At 34.2% G+C, this 26,382-nt stretch overlaps 1 protein-coding gene and 1 pseudogene across 1 annotated transcript in view; one reads left to right on the forward strand and one right to left on the reverse strand.

Annotated features, from left to right (window-relative positions):
* Positions 1-149: 149 nt before the first annotated feature.
* The window catches only part of WDR64 (WD repeat domain 64), a 111,015-nt gene continuing 84,782 nt past the window's right edge, over positions 150-26,382 (reverse strand). Inside the window, exons 19-27 of the mRNA XM_025041215.1 lie at positions 25,835-25,976; positions 24,277-24,382; positions 19,534-19,592; positions 16,042-16,151; positions 10,152-10,340; positions 9,199-9,304; positions 6,190-6,270; positions 5,287-5,400; positions 150-233 (exon numbers count right to left, since the gene is read on the reverse strand). Of these exons, the coding sequence (XP_024896983.1) occupies positions 150-233; positions 5,287-5,400; positions 6,190-6,270; positions 9,199-9,304; positions 10,152-10,340; positions 16,042-16,151; positions 19,534-19,592; positions 24,277-24,382; positions 25,835-25,976 (991 nt within the window). The remainder of the gene's footprint in view (positions 234-5,286; positions 5,401-6,189; positions 6,271-9,198; positions 9,305-10,151; positions 10,341-16,041; positions 16,152-19,533; positions 19,593-24,276; positions 24,383-25,834; positions 25,977-26,382) is intronic.
* Positions 7,101-7,219, forward strand: LOC112472792 (annotated as a pseudogene).

Below are 26,382 nucleotides of genomic sequence, written 5' to 3' on the forward strand. Positions count from 1 at the left end.
ACCATTGATAGTATGGCCTGAGGATACAGAGATGGATGACAGTGTCTGGTGGACCCTCACTTTCATCCTGAAATAAAGACTGGAGTATCATTTAGACCTTGCCATTTCATGTGCAGCTCAGGCCACAGCAGCCACTTCTGAATTTTCTCTTACTTGGCAATGGCTGGGAAGAAGGAAGAAGCCAGATTTATCTGTGGGACTAAATGTTTTCTCAGGCTTCTCCTCCGTTGTGTCTGTGAAATAAAGGACATGTCAGTTAATAACAGGCATTTCATGACAAACACGATTTTCTAGAGTTAAGGTGCACCACTAATTTTTGCAGAGATTTTAATCCTCCTAGAAATATAGTTATTTACTTAACTATCTTGTGTGCCTCTAGGGTTAAAATATGTTAAAAACAGGAGATGGGGTTCCAGAAGGGTGTGAGTAGAAGAGCAGGAGCTTTGGAATTACTTGACTGGGTGCTTATTCATTCTGGGACCCGACTGCCCAATTTGTAAAGGATTGCTCAAAACAAAACAAAACAAAACAAAACAAAACAAAACAAAAGCTTGCTAGGTTGTTGTAAGGTATAGAGATATTGTATATTAATATCATCAGAGTCCATTGATGATGAAATAAGTGAAAATTGCACAAATGAGAAATAAGTTATTTTGAATTGGATATTTTTGGAAGACATATAAAATGTTAAACTCATTTGGTTTAAATTCAGATCAAGCAGTGTCTGGTTTGTCAATAATATTCAGCCAATATTTACAGCATGCATCAATTTGATCTTATGGTCTATTATAAGGAAGAAGAGAGAAAAAAAAAAGGGAAGAGGAGATGTAGAGAGTTATAAAGTAAAGAAGAATACAGAATGAACCCGAAGGTCAAAGTTCAACCACCTAAAAATCCCTTAGACTTGGACACTCATAGGTCACATGACTGCTCCTCTTCCTCTCTAAGACAAGGTGGGAGACTTAGTTCCCTAGCTCAATCTGCCGAAGAAGAGCCAAGGCAATTTCTTAAGCTGCACTGAGCTTTCCTTAATTTTGTATTCATTTTTTTCCCTTCTCTTACTTCTCTTCCTTCTAACTCATTCATTCTTTCATTCAACTAATGTTCTTTGAGCATCGCTTATGTGTCAGTCTGCTCTACACACTGGAGTTCCAACAGAGAATTAGTCAAATTTCCCACCTTCACGGATCTTGTTTTCTAGTGAGATAGAATCAGTAAAAAAATAAATGAATTCTTATATAATGTAATCTTCGGTAGTGACAGGAACCATGAAGAAAAATTAACCAGGGTGAGGAGATGGAGACTGAAGGGAAGGGAGGGGTCCTCCCATTATTTGTTCATTACTTATAAACTCCCATATGGTCATTCTGACCAGGAGAGGCCCAGCAGCTTACCTATCTCTGAATTACATTGCATTGTATCTAAATGTGCAGGCTCTGAAATCAAACTGCTAGGTTTAAACATTAGCTCTTCTATCTAATTTTAGGATCTTAGATAAATTACTTATCCTCTGTGTGTCAGTTTTCTCAATTGTAAAATGGGGATGATAATCATGACTACCTCGAAGATTAAGTGAAAGACTGCATGTCAAAGTTCAGGATTGTACACTTACTGAAAAACAAATGTTAGCCACTATCATTAGCAATATCCCTCAGTTATAATTTTGTTAACCTAAAAGTAAAAGACCAGAGTGAGAGGCAACAAGCATTTATTTGAGGTCAAAAAGAATAGCTATTCTGGAAGCACTGATTCAGGCAGAAACCCAAACAGTGTTCCGATTAGGAGATGAAGGCCAAGGGAAGTTACGAGAAAGGGAAGGGGAACAATGACATGAAGGAAAGAATTTCTACTGTGTTAATAAACTGCATTATTCTTTAGCTATGCCCGGTAGTGCTAATTCTAAAGAACTCTTCAATTTTTAGTCCTGTAGTCAGGATTTCTGTCAGCTTTAAAAAGTCGTTTAAAATACAGTGTTGGTTTGGCCCAGTTCAAAAGTATTTTTGCTCGGTTCAAACATTCCAAAGGTCCAAGGACTAAGACGTTCAAGAAAGTTCCTCTGGAATGGATGCCCTCGCTCTATTTTAAAATGGCTCCACTTATGTCAGCTTTTCAAAAGCTGAAAACAAGGGGTAGATGAATTCTAAGTACTCTTTTCATGTAAGATAAAATTGTGAGAATTTCTGTTATTTAAATATTCTTTGGAAAAACCATAGAGTATGCTGTCATACATACCCTCTTTTACTTTTGGATGATAAAGGGGGTACGTAGAAGTTCAGCGACAGAAAGTAACCTCCCAGGGTGATCTGATCATAAATTCCTACCTGGGCAGGTCATAGTGGGTAGTCATGCCCAAGGGCTATAATTTCTTTAGCAAAAATTTTTAAAGCAAGCCCTGACCATTGTTCTCCTGCAGGTGGATAAACACACCTTTGAAATGCCAAAAGTCATCCTATCCGCAGATGCCTAGAAGGTAAAACCACCCTCCAGGGAGCAAAAGCTTGTTAACTACCCTGTACCTTGCTTTCTCCTACCTTCTGTATTCATCCTTACAATCTCTTTTTATTTTAAAATGTGTATGTGTATATAAATATATATGTCAAAACTGTCATTCTCTGAAGCATTTGAGACCTTGCTTTTTGGCAATGTCATCAGTTTGGCTCAAATAAAAATTCTGTTCAGGTTTGGCTGTTCTTATATTGACAACTTAATCATCTTTCTATTATTGATTGTTTCTACAATTTTGAAAATGGATTAGACGTCACAAAGTTTACATTCTCACCCTCTCTTCCCACATTTAAACTGAAAACGAACTATAAACTTATGCCCTGATTTATGTTTTCCTATACTATTTTGTAACTTGTTTCATTCTAAAGAGATTTACAAATCATTTGCACGAAAACCATTTAAAGACATCAATACTCGAAATCAGCGTTCTTATTATTTAAAAAGAATAAGTCAAAGAGATTAAGACCACCTGTTCTTGGACTCTGCTCAGAGGAGTTTCTCCCCTCACTACTATGAGCTTCTTGACCGAGAAGTAGCTTCTTGGTGCCCAGCAGAGTGCAAGACATAGTAATATTCAAGGAATTCTATAAATGTTTATTTCACAAAACTGAAATTTGAATACTAGACTTTCTGAGGTAATTTTATACCCAGCTTCTTCGGAGTGCTTTTTATGAAAACAGGCATTTGATGTATACATATTGATTTAATTTCATCCACTATTTTCCAACTTAGCTGTTTGGGTTCTTAAAATTGCAGACAATCTTGCTTAAATCTCTACCAGTTTCCAGATTTTATTGTCATCTTGCTAAGTCTACCAGTTTCTGAAAAGGACCTAATTTTATTTTGAAAACTAGTTTTAACCCCCTGGCCACACTTTTTTCTTCATTAAACCAGAAAGAGAATTTTTAATCATAGCTTTGTAGCACCTTTTCTGTAAGTAAATAGAGACATCGATTCCCTTTGACTTCTTGTGTGGTTAATGACCTACGGGAGCCATTAAGAAAAAAGAAAACATCTACTAAAACAACAGATGTATTAAAAATTCCTTGGTGTTAGAACAAATAATTATTCCATTTTATGATCTCTGATAAAATTAATCATAATAGAATCAATTTCTGAGTGGAGATTATTATGTAGATTAACCATGACTAATTTATAATTTCATTTTTGTCTTCTCCCTGGCATTTAAGACATATTTGGCCACCTTCTTTCTGTCTCTTAGTTTATACTGTTAAACAACAAAATTCAAGTAAATTTGAAGACCTAGCTGGCTTTATTAAATGATTTCCAAATCGAGCAGCATCCCATCTAGTAAATAGAAAGGTGCTCTGAGTAGCTGTATAAAATGGAAGGTTTCTATAGGCAGAAGGAGGGTGGGGCAAAGAGGTTAAAAGAGTGAATTTTTTCAAAGTTGCCTCCCCTTAGGGGAAAGCCAGGGCTCTTATCAGGAAAATGACCTCACTAGTGCTGATCAGGAAATCTCAGACTAATTGATTTAAAAGTCTACTTCTGGGAGAGATTGAAATAGCAGTTAGGTTAAGTATAAAATTTTGGCGGGCCTTAGAGTAAGTGATTCCATTTTGGGTCTGTTTCTTTTAAACAGTACTTAGAAAATGCAAGTTATATTTAACATCAAATAAAGCAAAACAAATAATGCAAATATGGGGCATAAAATATATGAATTATAAAACTCAAAACAAATACTCTTAATTACCTGTTAGTTTTGGATTATTTATACCACTGTTTTATCTATTGCTCAAAAAATTAAAAGCAAATGATATTATTTTTATAAAAACTCTTCCATTGCCAATAATTCTTACTCAAATAATTGGCAGAATTGATGAACAAGAATCATTCATGTTTTCATTAAGTACACAAGCTAACAAAATTATGGTCAAGTTTTCTATATTAAATAAAGCAGCTTTTTATTGTTGTTTTATTTGTTATCTGTTATTCAATTAGGTGCAGACAGAACCATCTCCTTTCTGTTTTTAGTCTGACTTCATTGCATTGCTTATAAAAATGACCATATGTTAGATCTTCGTCTTTATGTTTGATCTATTTTAATGACTAGATGAATGGCCAGAGGTTAAGTTAGGCCCATATAAATGTCCTAGAACTAGTAGAAGAGTGATAGGGTTTGAGTTTTTTAGGTTATATGGTTTAATAGAATAAGCATGAAATTTGGAGTCAGAGCACATCTCAGTTTATCACTTAATTTTTATGTCATCTTTGGCAAGTCACTTGAACTCCCTTTAGGCTCCATTTTTCCCAGTTCTAAGATAGGCATAACATTTTCTTTGTAATTATTGTGAAAATTAAAGGAATCATTTATAAAAACACTATGTAAACTATAAGGAATTGTATGTTAGTTATTCCTATTAATACATGGGAAAAATTCTCCTTGACTTGTCTGGTAAACCAGAAACTACTTGATGTCATGGCCTCATTCTGTAAATACAATAAGATTAAAAAGCAAGGATGGTTATACAGCTCTCAGATATGTTATATTATATTGCCTGAGGTTTAAAACTAGTGGATAAACCTAAGTCTTAACTCTAGTAAAGTTTATTTGTCAGGCTCAGAGGCCCTGTTTGATTTTCTTCTCTGTCTAACAAATTCATGATTTCCAGCTCACTAAGCTAAAACACATGCATCCTGGAATATTTATAAAAAGAGTATGAACCAAGATAATTTTAAGCCCAGAATATTTCTGGGAACACAATAACTAACAATCCAAACAGAAATGGCATATATCATGAATTCTAAGTACCAACTTACTTTTTCATGTTGAACATGACCTCCCTTCTTCTTTCCTGGAATGCCATCTGAAGACTCCCTTTGTACATCTGAACCAATGAGTGGAAGGAATCTTAGACTAGTGGGGCTTGGTACCTAGAAGCCATTAATAAAGAGTTAGTAAGACAAACTAAAGTGATTACTTCTATAATGTGAATTCAGGGGTGGATGATAGGGAGTGAGATGTTCCAATTGCTTTAAAACACACTCCCCTTCCTACTATTGATTCTTAATACTTCACCCACAGCATCATCTGTAGCCTAAGTGTTTGATACTTATTACAATGAACATGTTCTTAGGAAGGAAAAGTAACATTTTAAGAAATAGGTTAAGATGAACTTGAAATATTTGATCTACAGTTTGTTATTCTTGGCTAGTTATGGAGTTCTTTAAATTAACAGAGATTATCTGAAATGGAGATTTGAAAGATGAGTAAGGATTTAGAGGAAAACAAGGGGTAGATGAATTCTAAGCAGAGGGGCAACACAGGCAAAGCCACAGAAGAGGGAGGAATAGTGTGATGCTTAAGGAATAGCAAGCGATTTGGCATTGCTGGAGTATAGTGTATAATGTGGTATAAATGAGGTTATACAGAGGCCAGATCATGAATGTTTTGTAGGCCAGGCTAAAAGCATTTGAATTTTATCATGTAGCTGATAAATTTTGAAATAGTTTCCTATAGTACTGTTCAATGTGGAATGCCAGAGACAAGTGATCAAGGCCATTAATACATAGAACTGAAGACTTCTCTGCATGTTTATGGAAGCATCAGTCAGCTTAGTTATGTGATTTCCTCCAACCTTGCTTGAGAGTCCAGGGTCAGGAAGGAGATGTCAGATTCCTTATTGTTCTTTAACCATTCTAGTCTAGAAATGTTCAACACACCTTATATATCGGCAGAGAACCAAAAATAATCCCCGCTTCTTTGTTTTCAGTCATGAAACCTTCCAAGGCATGTCTTCGAAGCTGTAAAACAGAAGAGTGAATGTTTAATGAAAAGAACACATTCCATAAGTAATAAAATTCTTAGGTTCAAATTCTGGCTCTGTCACTTATTAGCTGCATAACCTTAGGCAAATTTTTGCCCTGTTGACTATTATAAGGATCAAATGAGATAATGTATATGGTAAGGCTGCTACTCAAATATAATAATTATTACCATTGTATTGTTATTGATAACATGTCAAAAATCAATTAGCATAAAAAAGTGAATAGTTAAATATTACATAATTGAGAATAAAAAGGAATGGGCAAAACAAAATTGCTGGTAAAATCAGAGATTCCTAAGTGAAAGGTATTTAAGGTGTGATACGGAGAGGCCATGCCTTGTAATATTTGGGGTATTTAATTGTCTCAAGAGCTTTAAAACCTTTCTAGAGATTTCTCCAAATTTATTTGTTTCAGTTAACAACTTATTTTTTAAAAATTATTTATCTTAAAATTAGAAGAGAATATTAAAAGTGAATACTAATCTTCATTTTCGGATTGTGCTATTTCAATCCTATTCAACAAAATTGAGTATCTGTTACATAGCTATGCATGTATCATTGCCCATGAAGAGCTTATGATTTAGTGGTGGGATGTGAAGGTCAGTATATAAATAGTTTTGATTCAGTGTAGATCATGATACATGAACATATTTGAGACACATAGCAGGAAGAGATTGGGGTCTTCGGGGAAAGTGGAATTAACATTTACTGAGTGTCTACAATGCACCTGGTGTATGTTTTCTCACTTTTCACAACAACTCTTCAGGGGCTTTTCACATGAGGAAAGAGATAAAATAATTTATCTAAGTCTACAGCTATGCCACCCTGAACAAGCTCTATCCCGTCTGATCTTGGAAGCTAAGCAGGGTCAGGCCTGGTTAGTACTTGGATGGGAGACCATCTAGGAAGACCAGGTGCTGTAGGCGTAAAAAATAAAAAATAAGGAATTGTAAGATGACAAGGTCCTTGCAATCTATGAGGTCAACCAAGGGTTGCCTCGCCTAAAAAATAAATAAATAATTTATCTAAGATTAAACCTAATTCTGTTATATTCCATATCTCATGCCTGTTCTGCTTGTCACGCTTCTTCTTGAAAATTGCTTCATTTAGAAAGTGTTAAATATTTATTAAATATGAAGGTGACACTGTAAAAGAATGATGACATGATACATTTTCATGGACTTGCTGTGCTGTTTTACATTGGAGTAATATCCTCCACTTCGAGATTCTTAGTGTACCATCCTCTGGCCTCAGTCCTCACCAGCCCTCAGATGTAATGACTATCCTGACTTTTGTGCTTTTATTTCTCTTGCTTTTATTTATATAGTTTTGCTTTATATGCACTAGAAAAGCAAAATAACATTTAATTTAGTTTTACCTCTTCTTGTCTTTTATATAAATGAAATCATTATGTATATTTTCTTATGTAAAACTTTCCTCATTCAATAGGACAATATGCTTAGAACATTCATTCATGTACGTGAGTGTTATTTTAACTCATTTATTTTCACTGTTCCATAGTGTTACAATTTATAAATATGCTATCATTGATTTACCAATTTTACTGTTGATGAACATTTAGGCTGCTTTCAGGATTTTGCTATTACAAACAATATTGTTCCGAGCATTCTTGTACCTGCCTCCTAAGCACATGTTCAAGATGTTCCCCAGGGTTGATATTTAGTAAATTTTCAACTTTACTGGATAATGCCACATTGTTTTCCAAAGTGGTTCTACCAACTTACACAACTTTCACCAGGAGATCAGTGTTCTGATTGTGCCAAATGCATACTGAGCCTTGATATTGTCAGACTATTTGATATTTGCCAATCTGGTGAGTATAAAATTGTATCTCATTATATTACTGATGTGAATTTCCATGTTTGCTAATGAGGTTGAGCATCTTTTCATGTGTTTATTAGACTTTTTTTTTCTTTTGTGAAGTGTCTATCAAGTATTTGACCTGTCTTAAAATTGGATTGTCTTTTATATTTATTGATTTTTAGTTCTTTTTCTATTCTAGATACTAATCTTCTGTCAGTTATAAAGGCAGTTAGAAAAGTAACATGGACTTTGGCAGATATAGGTCATGGATATGGCAAGGATGGCCCGCCCAGGTGAACTCTAGGGCCAGAAGACTGAGGGGAATGCTCAGGGAAACCACAGCTATTTGTAGAGGATGAGCAACTGTAAGTTAGTAATGGGAGGTAAATTTAGAAAGGTAAATTTGGTTTATTTTGTGAAAGATGTTGAGTAAATCAATTTTAGCTGATTGATGCCAGAACTTAGCCTAGAGACTCATGCTATATTCATTCTTTAGAAATGTTAGAAATAGAATGAATAACAATATGCTTCTCTCTCCTAATTCTGCACTGAAGAAAAGTATGTCAGTTTGTGATGAGTAAAATAATGACAACCAAAGATATCCACACCCTATCCCTCCACCCTTAACTTGTGAATATATTGCTTCACTTGGCAAAAGAGACTTTGCAGATGTAATTAAGGTTAAGAACTTTGAGATGGAGTATCCAGGTGTGTCCAATCTAATCATGAGAATCCTTAAAAGCAGAGACTCCTTCCTGTTGTGTCAAAGTCATGTGACCACAAACAACTGGTTGGGGAGATGCAACATTTCTGGCTTTGAAGACGAAGGAAGAGGGCCACAAACTAAAGAATATGAGATTCTCCTGTAGAGCCTCCAGAAAAGAAACACAGCTCTGGCAATACCTTAATTTTAGCCCAGTGAGACTGTTGACTTAAAGAACAGTAAAATAATTAATTTGTATTGTTTAAGCCGTTAAGTTTGTAGTAATTTATAATGGCAGCAATAGAAAACTAATAAAATGTACATATCTAAATTCAAAAAAACAAAAGCAAACTGTTTTTATTTGTTTTTTAAAGCTACCTTTGGGGAAGAAAGAGACTCGAAAAATTTAAAATCATGTTCCACTTCAAAGGCCTTGGGAGATACACGTTTGAAAAGCAAAGACATTGAGCTCATTTTCCTCCATCTGTGTATGAAGATGCAGGAAAAACTGTTAGTACATACACATATCTTGAATTCTCTTCCTACCAAACAAGTACCCATTACATTCTTTATTCTCTGAGTCCCCAAGTTCTCTGGTTCCCAAAGCATCAGCCCTAATGATGCTACCTCTGCACTTAAGTCTTACTCTGTTTGGCTTCCCAGATATCCCTCCAGGGAAGCCAAAGAGATTTCTATTAAACTTGAACATTCCATGTAGTTAAATTCATTAATAACCATTGGAAAAACCTGTACAGTAGGAATGAGGAAACTTTGGGTAAAAAAACCAATGCTTGATATTTGTGTGACTCAGGATAGCTTCTACTGTAGTTAAAACTTACTTAAGTATATAGTTAAAAAGTCAGAACTAAGCATTAAAAACATTAAAAAAAATAAGCAGTATGTCCTAAGATGGAGTACTTCTACAGAAGAAGGCCCATTTTTTTACAGACAAGATATAATTCTTTACTTATAATGTGAAAACATTCTTGCTTTATCTACCACATCTTCCCTACTTGCTCCCTGGACTCCAAGCTTTGAAAGACTGTAATAGCCTTTCATTATTTTGTGCCTTTGATTAGGCAATTTCCTCTTTAGTCTTCTTTGTTTGAATAAATCCTGTTTGTCCTTCTTTGACTATCTTAAGAATTGGTGTTCTTAGCTGTACTATTACCCTGAATTATAGATTTTTATGTACTCTTCTATTGGATTGAAATATTGTTGAAGAGTTTCAGGCTTTCCACTTTTGAATTCTACATGTCCTGCACAGTGTTACGGTATCATAATAGTTTAATTCTTGTCTGCCATCTAAAGCAAACACCCAATGATCTTACCTTTGCCGGTCAAATACCAGAGGATATTCATATTTTTGTTTCTTCTCTGTGAACTTGCTTTCTTCTTTTATTTCTATGGGATATTCATTAACATCACAAGGCAAAATGAAATCACTTGTCTGTGATATTTCAAAGAATCTTTGCTGTCCAAAATATCCACAGTAATGGCCATTCTGGGCATGCCAGAGCCTGAGGAAAGGCAAAGGTAGGGAGAATAAAGTAACAGGAATTCAGTGGAAGTTCTTTTGTTAATGATTAGCTTTTCACTGGTCCATCAGGGATAATAAACTTGAGTCTGGGACTCTTCCTATGGAGTTAATCATAACGTAAACATTTTATCCGTTACAATTCTAATGTACAACAATTTTGGGAAATGTCAATTTGAATTTGTACTTATGATATCCTTTCATTAAGCCAGAAAATAAAGAACAGATTTTTTTCCCCCAAATAACATAGCTCATTTAGTTAATTTAATTAAGTTAATCAGAATACATGTTGACTGACAGTATATTAGCTGAATTAGGTCTTAGAATGGGCTATATCTCAGCTGTCTACTTATTGTATCAACAACAGTAGAACTTATGGTAGGAGATACTTACTGATGCTTTTACTGTTATCAAAATCCTCAATCTCCATCTACAATTCCTACTATTGTGGAAATAATATACTAATTTTTAAAACTGAGTTCTGAAATAGGATGGTAAAAGAAGTGGCTCTTCATCTATATGCATTATTTTACCATCAATTCACTCCAGGGGGACCCTCTAAATAGCCCAAGTGGTTTAAAGTAATACAGAATTGTTATTAGCAGGAGTGTTTGCCTTATGTCATATGGAAAGATAAAATAGTATTTGGAAGATCCTCCTTTTATGTCTTGATTTCAACCTCAGAGTAGCAAATGGTGGAAATAATCATCATATGCCTGCTGCAATGACCCAGAGGGAGGATAAGCTAAATGAATTCAAAGCAGACTGCACAAAGTTCAAATGGTATCTCAGATCCAAGCAGTAGGCGCTGAAGAGAAGGCAGAGCAGAGGTATCCCATCGGGACTCCTCACATCTGACAGTGTTCTGAGAATGTAACATGAGCATCATACATCCCTTATATATTTGCATTCCCCAAAGGTCCCCAAGGCCATAAACGTCATGGCCTTGCCAGACCTGAAGCGAGATGGACCAATCTTTTCCACACAGAAGTTAGAGGGGTGAAGGACTAACTTCAGGACAACTTTAAGTTCATTCTATTGTAGGCAAGGACTGAAGTAACTTTAGTCTCCTTTTTTGGTGGCATTTCCTGTTCCACGTAGAATTCTCCCAGATCACCGATCCTACCTCTTAGCCTGATATGAACTTCCTGGGCCTCAGATATAAATTCTTAGCCCCTTCTATCCTCTGTCTCAGAGCTAAGCCATTATTTTTTTCATACTATAAAATCATAATTTTTGACAAATTTAGTGTTAAAATCACTTCTTCCTTTAGAAAGTGGCAGCTAGTATTAGCAAAAGAATGTGGCTTAGTTATAAAGAGAAGTGTATTCTGAGATAGCTATGAATAGAGCTAGGCTGTTTGAACTGAGTTTCTAGGAAGATCTTCACTTGAAGAAATCATAAAAGCAATTTCCTCATGTCAAGGGTTACTGGTTTGAGCAGGGGCTGCTTATAACAGAGGTGTGCACGCAAATGTGGTGTGTGTGTGTGTGTGTGTGTGTGTGTGTGTGTGTGTGTGTGTACTACAATCCCTAGTTAACACTTCTGAGGACAGGTAGCTGAAAATAAGTTGGAGCAGAGACCCAAGTGACAGAGTTGTGAAGAGCACCTATAATAATAAAATGTCATATTCTTAATTTTTCCTACTGATAAAATAGCAGATCCCCTTTTTGACAAAAGAAGCAGCTCTCTTTGCTCCAAATAGGACCTTAACCCCACAGATTCACTTTGAACTGAACATTTCTGAAAGTTCTTCTTCATTCATCCATGTTCTAAACATTTTTCTCTTTTAGTGACTCCTCTCTTAATGAATGGCACCAATATTCACCTAATGGTATATGCCAGAAGTCATTCTTTTTTTAAAATACCTTTTATTTTTCAATTACACTTGATATACAATATTATATTAGTTTCAAGTGCACAACATAGTGGTTAGATATTCATATAACTTATGAAGTGATCATCCCAATAAATCCAGTACTGATCTACACCATGCAGTTATTACAATCTTGTTGACTATATTCCCTGTGCTGTACTTTACATCCCCATGACTACTTCTTAACTACCAATTTGTACTTCATAATCCCTTCCCCTTTTTCACTCTACCCTTCAACCCCCTTCCCATCTGACAACCATCAAAATATTCTCAGTATCTATGAGTTTGTTTCTGTTTTGTTTGTTTGTTTCTTTCATTTTTTTGATTCTACATATAAGTGAAGTCATATGGTATTTGTTTTTCTCTGACTTCTATCACTTAGCATAATATCCTCTAGGTCCATCCATGTTGGAGATGACAAGATTTTATTCTTTTTTATGTCTGAGTAATATTTCATTGTATATATGTACCTATCTTTTTATATATCCACCTATTGATAAACTCTTAGATTGCTTCCATATCTTGGCTATTGTAAATAATGCTATAATAAACATATGAAGAATGCATATCTCTTTTTAAATTAGTGTTTTGAGTTTCTTTGGATAAGTACCAATAAGTGGAATTCCTGGGTCCTTCTTTGTTTCTTGTTATAGCCTTTGCTTAAAAGTCTATTTTGTCTGGAATAATGCAGGTCTTGTGATTACATTCCCTTAGCTTTGTTTTGTTTGGGAAAGTCTTTATTTCTCTTTCTTATCTGAAGGATACCTTTGCTGGATATGTTATTATTGACTAGTGGGTTTTTTCTTTCAAATGTATCGTTTTATTTTCTCCTGGCCTGAGAAGTTTCTGCTGAGAAATCTCGTGATAACCTCATGAGGTTTCCTTTGTAGCTTATTATCCCCCCTCACCTTGACAGCCTTGAGAATTCTTTCTTTATCATTAACTTTTGGCAATTTTAATATAATATGTCTTTGAAAAGTCTTCTTTCTTAGAGGTAATTAGGTGTTCCATTATCTTTTAGTACTTGAATGTCCAGTTCATTCCCTAGATATGGGTTTCTAATCATTTTTTAAATAGGCTCTCTGTTCCCACTCTCTCTTCTTCTTCTGGGGTATACATTATCCTCATGTTGCTCTTTCTAATGGAGTTAGATTGTTTTTGTAGAGTTCTTTCACTTCTCTACAATCTTAGTTCTCACTCCTCTCCCACCTGAATTATTTCTAGATTTCTACCCTTCTAGCTCAGTAATTCTCTCGTCCATGTGATCTGCTTTATTTCCAGTGCTTTCTAATGCATTATTCATCTCATTTATTGAGTTCTTCAGCTACAGGATATTTTTTTTAAGTTTCAATGTCTTTGGTAAAATGCTTTTTGTTCATTAATTTGATTCCTGAGCTCATTGAACTGCCTGTATGCATTTTCTTGTATCTTGTGGAGTTTCTTCTTGACTGCTATTTTTAACTCTCTATCATTTAGATAACATATGTCTATAACTTTGAGTTTGGTTTCTGGAGAATTATCATTTTCTTTCTGTGTTACCATGTTACCTTGGTTGTTTGTGATGCTTGATGGATTGTACCTCTGCTGGCACATTTGAAGTAGCAAATGCTTTTCTTAATTAGGAACCATTTGATTTTAACAATTCAACAGGTTTATATTTAGAGGTCTTTCCTTTGTTTTCCATTTGATGTTGCTCTACTGCAAGTTTTTGTTTTCTCTTATCTGTGCTACTGTGGAGTTGTGGTGGAGAATCATTGCTATGGGTGTTTATTGTGGTGGGGAATCACTGCTGTGGGTGTTTATCGTGGTGGGGAATCACTGCTGTGGGTGTTTATCGTGGTGGGGAATCATTTCTGTGGGTGTTTATCGTGGTGGGGAATCATTGCTGTCCTCATGGGAGTTATTGCTGTGGTGGGGGTTGTGGTTGGGAATCATGACAGTCATCATTTACTGAGGTGGGTGCCTCAGCTGTGTCCATGTCACTTGATTTTGAGGCAACACCACTATGGTGTGGGGATGTGGCAGGTTGGGGGGATCCAGGTTTGTGAGACTGCCTGGTGCTACCTGGTTCCCTATGGTCACTGGTGCCCATTGATGCCACTGGCCTCCACCGAAATCTGGGGAGGGAGCCAGATTCTGGGGCACTGACACTGCTGCTGCCCCTCTTACCCTCTGTAGGTCATGATGAGGGGCCCTCATGCTGACTCCTCTGCTGTTACTATATTTGCTGTGTCTAGGAGCTCAGCTGCAGTGGCCAGAAAACTACATCTGTGGGCATCATCCCTGTCCTTCCCCCTGTCCTGCCTCTTCTACACATTTCAGTATGCCTAACCTTCTGATGTACCAATGTATGGATCTCTCAGGCATCCTAATGTGTTAAGCAGAGGAATCCATGTAAGGTTTTAGATGTCCAATTAGCTGTAGATTTACAGGGCGATATGAAGGAGTTGTCTCACTCTGGCATGATGAGGTCACTCTCTCCTAATTTATTTTTTTTAATGTTGCTCAAATTATGTTAGTCACTCACTTAAAAGCCTTTGGTGGCTATTTCTTACAAGGTGAAGATCCAGATCTTGAGTCACACCTCCTGGTTACTGCATGGCCTGTCCCTGGCTAAGTCACCACCAGTCTGACACTCACACAGCTAGCTATGGTCTGTTGCATTTCAGTCCAGGGCCTTTTATGCAACATAAAATATTTTTTCTTTTTCATCTTTATTATTCTCAAACTCTCTAACACACTTTGGAGCCTCTCTGCTTCTCTTGATCTTACCTAGCTTTAGTTCCATAAGAGGACAATTTATTACCATGATTTTAAGACATTTTAATATGCAGCAATTTGTCTCAATAAATGTCATAACATTTCTTTTCATATATATATATATATACACACACACACATATATATACATACATATATATATGGTTTTAGCATTTTGTGTATGTATACTTAGCATTATATAGGCCATTAAAAATGAGTAGGCTTTGTATAACATGGTGATTATAGTTAATAACACTATATCGCATATTTAAAAGTTGCTAAGAGAATAGATCTTCAAAGTCCTCCTCACAAGAAAAAAATTTTTTGTAACTACGTGTGGTGATAAATGTTAACTAGACTTTTGTGGTGGTCATTTCACAATATATACAAATATCGAACGATTATGTTATACACCTGAAACTAATGTAATGTTATATGTCAATTATACCTCAATGAGGAAAAAAAAAAAAAGCTAATCCTGAAGGGAGGCTCTCTAAGAGAATGTAATTGGCCACACTCCTCATGTAAATCATCTCGGTTTTCTCCAATTGCAACACTGTGCTAACCCCTCTAAATCAGTTGAGGCAGCCATGGAAGAAAAAAAAAGCAAGTAGGCTTTATAAAATCAATCACATTGTCACTGAAATAATTAGCTCACTTTAACTTTTCTCAATATTAGTTTTTCTTTTCTGTAACTTTTTATAACTTCTGATCCTGTGTCTCTTTTTGCGGTCTTCCCTGGGCGTGGGCCTCTTGCTCTGACCTAACTATCTTGCTTAATTCTTTGAAATAAGTCTACAAAAAACACGTTTGTTGAAAGTATTTATTATACCTTCTAACATAGATGAGAATGGCTTCTCGTTTCCTTGTGCATGGAAAAGAATTCCAAATCAGTGGCCAACTGTTCAAAGCCTTTTTGTGCCACCTTTACTTGTTGATTTATTTTTGTCAGCTAATCAACATTGCATCTAGTGCGTATACTTAAACTTTAGCTTAACAGTCTTTCCTCTCATACTCAAACTCCAAATTCGCGATACGAAAGTCAGTACCTTACTGAGCCATCGATGGAGGCAGTAAGCACCACTTGTTTTTCTTCTACATAGATTACTTGAATAATTTCTAAAGAATGAGCACGCCAGGCAAGCAGCTGCTTGAATTTCTAAATGGCAAAAATAATGCGTATATGTTAGAATAAGTGTGTGCTGATCAAAATTCAACCTTGAGCAAAACCATTAATCATTAAAGGACCCATCTTATGAGTGACTGGTGTGACCATCTGTGGAAGATGATGAAGTCCTTACCTCAATTAGCTCTTCTCTTACTTGTTAAGCTACCAAAAATTCCATTTTTAGATATTCGTTAATATCCTTGGGCGAGGAAGTATCTTATGTCTTTAGCAATTTATCATTTATTTGATGAGAAGCAGTTCATTTCATCGAGATTACTAACTGACTAGGTGAAAGAATAGCCTTAGGATAACGGTTGTGGGAGAACCGAGAGTGAATTTAATTAGAAACAGGAAGAAGCAGAGTAGACACTAAAGGGGAGATTGGCAAGAAGTCTTTTCCTAATTTCAAATTTTATTCAGATATAGCTCTCATTATTTTATTCTTTTTTGGGGGGTGGGAGTATATGATAACTACATACCACAAAGAATTAATGAAAGAAATGGGCCCAGCTCATTCTCTTTCAAAGACATAATGAGGCTTGATTAGTATGCTCCTTCAGGATGTGGCTTATTCTTAAGTTTAGAGCCCCTAAAGAGGCCTCAGAAGTTATTTCTAAATTTTATAAACAAGGGTTGTCAACTGAGATCTTGCTCTGCAGTCACATCCCCTTAGAGTATGTTCCCTTTACCACTGATGAACACAGACTAAGACCTTACTTCTTCCTGGGTCATTTGCCTAGGAGCATTTGTGTGGCTAGAATTCTGATAGCTTACAGTTCTCCTTTAAGGCTCCTGTTTATCTAGACTTTAACAAAGATTAGTCACAATTACCCCTAAATTTTTTGGCCTTCTGATTCAATTCCCAGGATGAAATCTTCTGCATTCTCCTACCTCTTATGGTCTCTAAGCTGTTCAAGAAAATCTGGTCTTCCAAGGGCTCGATCTCTGCCTTGGTAGACAAGCATTTCCCTAATATGACCATATCTATAGTAAGAATTACATTTTACTTCATGACCCCGTAAAGACACACAATACCTGTACATGCATCTGAAATGAGTTTCAGTATCCTTCACAAAAGAATACTTAACCTTACTGTGTATAACACACACTGATATTATTTATTCTATTCCACCGTATTTAATTTCACTCCATTCTTTTCCATTTTTATGAAAATACTGCTTGACACTCATTAGATTGATTTTATAACCCCCTAGTGGATTACAATCTGTAATTAGAAAAACACTGCTCCGTTTGTTTGTTTGTTTGTTTGTTTGTTTTCTGAATGCATATGTATGCAATCATATGCATGATTTTTCTTTCTGGGCCAAGTTTTGACTATCCTACTTCATAGAATATCTGTACTCTACAGAGTTTCTTTTTTAAGAGTAATGTTGCAAGAGAACCAGATTAACCTCTGACTTATGGAATGACATATTAGATTTCATCATAATTGTAATCTATAACTGAATCTGGCTTAATGCATCATATATATTAGTCTATGCAATAATGAGACATCTTATAACCAGATTCTGTTGTATATTTATAAATAAGCAGCTATGTACAAATTGGAAAATCATATTCTCCAAATATAGAAAAGGTTGACTGAAGAAAAATTTAATAAGTTACTAAAATAGAGTCTCTTCTTTTAAGTTGGTAAAAATGCTTTAAAATAAATTCTATTATTGTAATTCAATATAATTATTTAACTTTGTTTCAAATATTCCTTTGAATTTTGAAAGATCTTGGTTGCCAGTTTATAGAAAGTCCATTTGCAAAAATCATATTTTTATCTGTTAAAATTAATAGTAGAATATTGAGAATCATCACAAGTAGAAGGAAACAATTAGATAATCTTCTCTTTACACATGATTTAAGCATATCATTGCTTTTGTTCAGCTCGCAGCATGCCTTAATTATAGGACATTTATAGTTGTTGATAAATGAAATGTGCTTTATAAACTGAACCTTATTGTTTTTCATTTGATAGCAGTACATGTTATATATAAAAAATACACTTGATTAGAGGGCAAGAATCCTGGTTCTGACCCTGACTTCATCATTAACTGTCTTTGTGATCCTAGGCAAGCCACTCTGAGTTCCCCTCTGTAAAGTGTATGTATATAATAATACTAAAGCTAAATAGCTGAACTTTATAAAAAGTATAATAGATTCTTTGAAACAAAAAGAAACAAAAAGAATACTTAACCTTACTGTGTATAACACACACTGATATTATTTGTTTTATTCCACCATATTTAATTTCACTCTATTCTTTTCCATTTTTATGAAAATACTGCTTGACACTCATTAGATTGATTTTATAACCCCCTAGTGGATTACAGTCTGTAATTAGAAAAACACTGCTCGGTTTTTGTTTTTTTTTTTCTGTATGCATGTGTATGCAACCATATGTATGATTTTTCTTTCTGGGCCAAGTTTTGACTATCCTACTTCATAGAATATCTGTACTTTAGGATCTTGCAATATTTTAGAATGGTTATTGTTTCAAACATTATTTCATTTTATTTATGAAAATAAAATACTGCAAGATTGGAATATTCATATGTTATATACGGATATTTAAATATTTAAATTTTTAAATTTTTAAATTTATAAAATATTTAAATTTAAATATCCATATGTTAACACCTATAATTCAAAAATAAAACATTATTATTTGAGCTAACATTTAGCTTTTGGATTTGAAGTATTAACTTACAGGTAAATAAGCTGTGCTAACATAATGCTTTCTTGCTATATTCTTTAATTAGTGTTGAGCCTTTATACACATATATACCACATGTATATATTTGTCTATATGTATATATATACATCCACATATACACAAGAAGTACATAGATAAATAGTTATAAAATAAGGAGATGATGGTGACATTTATAGTTCATTAACACTAAAAATAGAATAACATGTTTGAATTATATGGAAGATTGAGACTAGATGTGAGAAAGAGTTTCTTGAAAATAATAATGGTTGAGCATTGGGCACGAGGTTAAGCTTGCAAGGAAAGGTTATGGAATTTTCTTCTATGAAGATGTATAAAATATAGAAACTGACTGTGGAGGACTAGATAATGTATGAATTCTTTTTAGCTCTGGGTTTCTGCATAGATTCTCACAAATAAGTCAAACGTGAAGTAGATGTAAAGTGACCACCGGCTGGCTCACTCAATCATTCATCCACTCTTTTCACCAGTAGATCATTGTTATTTGTCTTATAGCTTAAGTTTCAATAGTCGTATATATGACTTAAGAGTTGGGAGTCTTGTATTTCTATCTTTTGTGGTGTCTAGCACAGAGAAATGCTGAATAAATATGTGGTGATTCACTAGTTAAACCAAAACTAAAGTTCTTACCTTTTCATCATGAGGTGGATCCAGGAAGGAACCAATACTGGAAAGGATAATGTGTCCTTCTGTATAAAATTTAAATATTAGAATCTTTTAATTAGATATTCTGTTGTCTAAGTAAATACTACCCAAACTACCAAGTGATTTTGATGCAGGCATTTATAAGGGTAAATAAAATAGAATTTGAGAAATCAGAAATGAAAGAAAAAATTTTATATATCAATTTTTATATGTAGCAATTATTTTTTGTTTCTGGCTTAATAAGTCATAATGAGGTTGCCTTATACACTCAGAGTCAAAGTTCTTTTACACATCAGGGTGGATGAAACAGAAATGAATATATGACAACTAAACAAAGCTCTAAATATTGTGGAGATAATCACCTTACAATCCAAATCGTAGTCACAATGACTAGATTTAAAAAAGCAACAAAGACTACACCGAGGCATACCATATTTAAACTGTAGAAAATCAAATATAAAGAAGCCGGGGATGGAGGGAATCACCCTACTTATAGAGGAGCAAAGATAAGAATTGCATTTGACTTCTCCTCAGAAACAATGCAAACAAGAAGAGAATGGAGTGAAATAATTAAAATGTTGAGAAAAAATCCTACTATTCTGTATCCTTAGAAATTATTACAAATGTCTAACCAATGTACTGTATACTTGAAACTAACAATAAAATAAAATTTTAAAAATGTGAAAGAGAAATAAAGACTTTCTCAAACAAAAATTGACAGAATTTGTTGCCAGTAGACCTGTCTTGCAAGGTAATTTCTTAAAAAGTTCTTAAGAAAGAAAATGATATGGGGCAGAAACTCAGATTTACAAAAAGAAAGGAAGAGCATAAGAGAAGAAATGAGTGAAGATAACACAAAGAAGAACAGATAATAGTTTATTCAAAATAGCAGCAACAATGGATTTAATTATTATTATTTATGAATATTTGAAATGAATGACAACCATAGCATAAAGGATGAGAGGGTGGAATTAGGAATATTTAGTTGTTATAAGGTACTTGCACTACCTGTGAAGTGGTATAGTGTTATTTGAAGTGGACATTAGATGTTAATATAAATAGCAAACTCTGGAGAAATCACTAAAAGAAGTTTTAAAAAAGTATAATTGATATGCTAAGAATGCAGAGAAATGGAATCATATAAAATGCTCACTTAAAACCACAAAATGTAGAAAAAGAGTGGAAGACAAAAACAGAAAAGAAAAAAAGGTCAACAAACAGAAAACAGTAAGAAATATGGTAGATATTAATTCAATTGTATTGATAATCACTTTAGAGGTCATTAGTCTAAATAGACCAATTAAATGACAGAGACTGTCAGTATGGATTCAAAAAATATTCAACTCGATGTTGTCTACAAGAAACCCACTTTAAATACAAAGACATATATAGATTAAAACTAAAGAGATAAAGATTTACATGCTAACACTAATCAAAAGAAAGCAGGACTAACTATCTTAATTTCAAATAGAGAATATTTCAGGACAAGGAAAATCATCAGGAATAAAGAGGGGCATTACACAATGTTAAAGAGGACAATTCTCCTAGAAGACATACTGGTCCTTAACATGTCTATGCCTAGTCTCAGCACATCAAGATACCTGAGGTAAAAACTATTAGATCTGCAAGGAGAAATAGATGAATCTACTTTTATAGCTGGAGACTTCAACACCCCTGTATCAGAACTGGACAGACCTAGCCAGAAGAAAATCAGTAAAGATGTAGTTGAACTCAATAGTACCACCAATCACTTTGATATAATTGGCATCTATAGACTACTTTATCCAACAACTGCAGAATATACAATTTTTTCAAGCTCTTATACAATATTCATCAAGATAGACCACATTCTGAGCCATAAATTATAGCTTAACAAATTTAAAATAAAAGAAATTATAAAATTTATGTTCTCAATATAGGAAAAGGAACAATGGAGTTAAATTAGAAATCAATAATAAAAACTTAACTTGAAAATCTCAAGATACTTGGAGATTAATCAACATACTTCTAAATAATAGGTCAAAAAGAAATCTCAAGAGAAATTTAGAATATTTAAAATTAAAAACTTCTGATGTACAAAAGACACTGAGAATAAGCAGACAAGCCATAGAATGTGAGAAAATACTTGCAAAAGACATCTGTTAAAGGACTGTTATCCAAATATACAAAGAACTTTTAAAACTCAACTATAAGAAAATGAGTTTATTAAATAATGAGCAAAGGATCTGAGCAGAAACTTTACCAAAGAAGGTACACAGATGATAATAAGCATATGAAAAGATGCTCCACATCTTATGTCATTAGAGAAATGCAAATTAACACCACAGTAAGATACTACCAGTATACACCTATTAGAATGGCCAAAATCTAAAACACTGAGAACATCAAATGCCAGTAAGGATGTGGAGCATTAAGAACTGTCATTCATTGTTGGTAGAAATGGATAATGATACGGCCACTTAGGAAGACAGTTTGGCAGTTTCTCACGAAACTACACATACTCTTATCCTATGATTTAGCAATTACTGTCTTTAGTATTTACCCAAAAGAGTTGAAAACTTACATTCACACAAAAACCTGTGTGTGTTTATAAAGGCTTTATTTATTCTTGCCAAAATTTGAAAGCAAACAAGGTGGCCTTTAATAAGTGAATGGATAAACACACTGTGGTAAATCCAGACAATGGAACATTATTTAGCTCTGAAAAGAAATGAGCTAACAAGCCATGAAAAGACATGGAGGAATCTTAAGTGCATATTACCAAGAGAAGGAAGCCAATACAAAAAGGGTATATACTGTATGATTCCAATCATACGACATTCTAGAAATGGTGAAGATAGTAAAAGAGCAATGATTGCTAGGGGTTAGTGGGGAGGGAGGATGAATAGGCTGAGCACAGAGGATTTTTAAGGTATTAAACTATCCTATGATACTGTAATGGTAGATACATGTCAGCATACATTTATTAAGAACGATAGAATGTACAATTCCAAGAGTGAACCCTGAAGTAAACTATTGACTTTGGGTTACAATGACATGTCAATGTAGGTTCATTGATTGTAACTAATGTACCACTCTGGTGCAGGATGTTGTGTGTGGGGTGGTATGGGCATGGTGTATATGGAAAGTCTCTGTAATTTCTGCTCAATTTTTCCACAACTCTAAAACTAATCTAAAAAATAAAGCCTGTTTAACAACAAAAAAGCAATAACAAATGATATCTGAGGATGCCTGATTTAAATAGTGACTAAATACCAACCTCATAGAATGTTTTTTAAAAACATCTACTGAAGCGCAGAAAAAGGAAGTCAAAGGCTGAAATCTAGAAGAAGCTTCTTTTATTTATAATATAGATGAGGCTAGATTGGATCTCAAATTGCCCCTGCTCTATTTTTCTATATCACAGCAAAAACTACAAATCTTAAGAAGTAGATCAATTATATAACAGTAAAATGTTCTGGGCAGAGGCAAAGAGAGATAATCCCAACAGAAGGGCATTCTGGGAATTCTCTGTACAGTTTCAAATTTCAGTTCTCCGCATTCTGTTAGAAAGGCTTACCCCATACTAGGTAAAGTTACAGCAAAAATATGCAAGCTATTTTAACAAAATTTGCATGATCTTAGATTTCTCTACTATTCTGCCATAAACAGAAACGATATTTATAGAAACTGTGGAGACTGACAGATAAGTAAAAGTAAGAAGTCAAGAATAAGAATATCAGAGTATAAAAGGACTGGTGGTGGGCAATAAAACTAGATAAAATAAAGATAACCTTAAATAAATGTTGTAAATTCACTGATAATACTGAATGTAAATACAAACAATTATTTTCTATAATCTCCAGAAGACTCAAATAATTGTTGGTAAAACATGATTTATTGTAAATTTTGTAAAAAAAAAAAACTTTTGAAATAAAAATAATGTTCTTAAAAGAGAAGATGTAGAATTTAATTATTAACGTACTAGCAGTACCTGGATACACATCTCAAGATTACATTAGCAAATGATAAGTGAAAGGGTGGGTGTAGAAAACAAAAAGAAAGGTAAAGTGGGTTGTTTTCTGTTTAACTGAAAAGATGCTGTTTCTGTCTAAATTCTAACAAATTGGATTTTTTTCAAACCAAAGGTAAACACTAGTAAAATTAAAAATTGCATTTACACACGCACGTGCATTCATACACATAATCTTTAAAAGTATGAGATGAAAAGAGAAATTTATGTTTAATTCAAAAGATAGAAGAAATGAAGTAGGAAGCATCAAAAGAGAAAGAATAGTGTTACATGAAAGAAGACCAAATATATTAGTTATAAGAATAAATATAAAATAAAGTCCCCTATTGGGAACAAATGATCCCTTTCTTTGCTAGTTTATTTCACTATTCCCTTTAACAATGAAAATTAATGCCACATAACCCTTTCAAGATTAAAAATGAAAAGTTTACATTCTTTCCAATTTGCAAGGTAAAATATGAACAGATCTGTACCCAATTTAAGGCTGGAAAAGATAGAATTCTTGCTTTAAGGAAAGAGCTAGGAATTAAATAGGTTCTTCTGATATTCGTTCATTGTTCTATTTATTCAGTGAGCTATTCATAACACTCTCTAGTGTTTGAGGATCTCTCTTATTCTTTTGTATTAATAAATGCCATGTATTTTCCTACATCCATTTTTACACCATGTAAGTTACAACAGCCGTGGCCGACTACCTGAGGATAATGATGACTTACCCACATTTCCCGTCAGTAGAATCCTGGCACAGGAGTCAACATGCAGAGATGTCAGAGAAATGGCAGAATGCTTTGTAAAAGGTAGCATATCTTTCAGTAGTCTTCCCTGAATAAATTATGATAATAAACTCTATAAAATATTCATATTGGAATTGAGATTCTCTATAAATAATCTAAAGAATTATCTCTACTACTAAAACATGATTCTCTTCTTTGTAATAAAAATAATTTGAAACAATCTATATGAATTTCTTTTCCTGAATTAAATATTCATAAAGGTGTAGGCAACTATTAAGGATAAACATCTAGACTCTAATGATTACAGATCATCCCTACACTTGGTGTTTTGTTGGTTTTTTTTTTTTGTACTTCTCATGACCCGTTCATGAAATTCCTTCTATTTCTTTTCCAGTTATATATCCTCCTTTTAAACAAACATTCTGTTCAGGTTTAAGTGTATCTCACTTGTTTTAAATAGGAATGTAGCATTTGCCTTTTTAAAAATATCTGGTTTTAAATACTGGTGCAAGATTAGAGATCGTAGGAGATTCAAATTTAGCAAATTGCTTTTCAGTGCTTAATATGTCACCTCTGGGAAGGACTCCCACAGGCATTGCCTGTCTCAGAGAACGAACATCCAAGCTTGAGAAGAAAGAATTTGAATCTGCTACTCATTTCCTGAGATTTACTTGCATATAATCTTTTCTCTTCCTATCTCAGTCTTTTATCTCTCTATCAGAAAAAAAGGCATTGTTCCAATACCAAGATCATCTCAGGGAACATTATTGTTACAGTATTTTATATTTTTCAACTAAGAGTTTTCCTCTAATAAGCTATGATCCACTGATAGACCTGGAGGTTTTACCTAGCAGACAGCCATCGTGCTCTGTTGTTGGATCCCACCATCTAGCATACAAAACTGTTGCTACTTTCTGCGTTTCCCTCCAGAAAGGAGCCTTACAAGTGACACCACCTCCTTTGCTTCACAAAGGATTTCATCGTCATCATCACCAATCTACTCAAGATCCTTCTTTCCATCATCTTCTAAACTCCCAATTCAAACTCCACCCAAGTTCCACCCCAAGTTCCACCCCAAGTTATTCTGGTAACTGAAAGTTATATTTTCACTGTAAAATGTTTAAGGACACTCATCACAATGTAATAACTTCTTCTCATAGTTTGGATAACTAAAAATTCATGTGTACTTAATTTTTCAGTGTTATATTATGTTACTATAATGCATCATTAATATCCTTTAATATTTGTCCAATAAAATATTTAGTGGCATGTACCATAGCTCAATTTAAAGAAAAGAAAGATATGAAATAGTTAACTTTGCAATTTTGATGATTTGATCTTTTGAGCTACAAAACCGGCCTACTGTGAAGTTTGACTAGCATTTTCAGTGAGCAAGCTACAGAACCAACAATTTGGCTAGAAGGTTTCAACATACTAAAATTGGATGCTATATGGAACTTTAAAAGGTTAAGTTTCATTTAATAATCCTTTTTCTCTTTCCCACCCTTTGCTACTACAGGTTAGTAACGGGCCTTATCACCTCGATAGTCCACAAGCGGAGGTGTCCATCTTCATGTGCGGTGGCAAGGATAGGTGGCTGGGTATCTGTTAGGTTGGTGTCTTCAGGAAACCTTTTGCTCACTGGCTGTTGCTCTCCCATCATGGCATCTATTTGCTCACCCGTTGGAAAATTAATGAGCTACCACGGTCTTTGTAATACTTGAAATTTGAAATTTTATAGAATGCAAAGGAGGAGGGAGGTAGGAAAACAGCAAAAACCATACAATCTTTTTCCTAGAATTTTTTAAAATCTCAGAGCATTTCAGTCTGGGCAGAGAATAAAACAAGCATTAACAAGAAGAATCTCATATCACTGGAGAAATCTAAAGAGCTTATTTTCATTCCTGTTGAAAGCCTCTGCACTATACATAACAGCTGAAACTATATATACAACTAGTTTAAGTCTTACACATACAGAATAGCTTATGAATTTAGTATGAATTTTGGGAAAATAGGCTGGAGATTAAGAAGCTCAATAATATTTTGGATTTTTAAAATCTAGAATTAGTTTTTAAAAAGGCATCATCA

The sequence above is a fragment of the Pteropus alecto genome, unplaced genomic scaffold (genome assembly GCF_000325575.1).
Source record: "Pteropus alecto unplaced genomic scaffold, ASM32557v1 scaffold279, whole genome shotgun sequence".
Taxonomy (NCBI): Eukaryota; Metazoa; Chordata; class Mammalia; order Chiroptera; family Pteropodidae; genus Pteropus; species Pteropus alecto.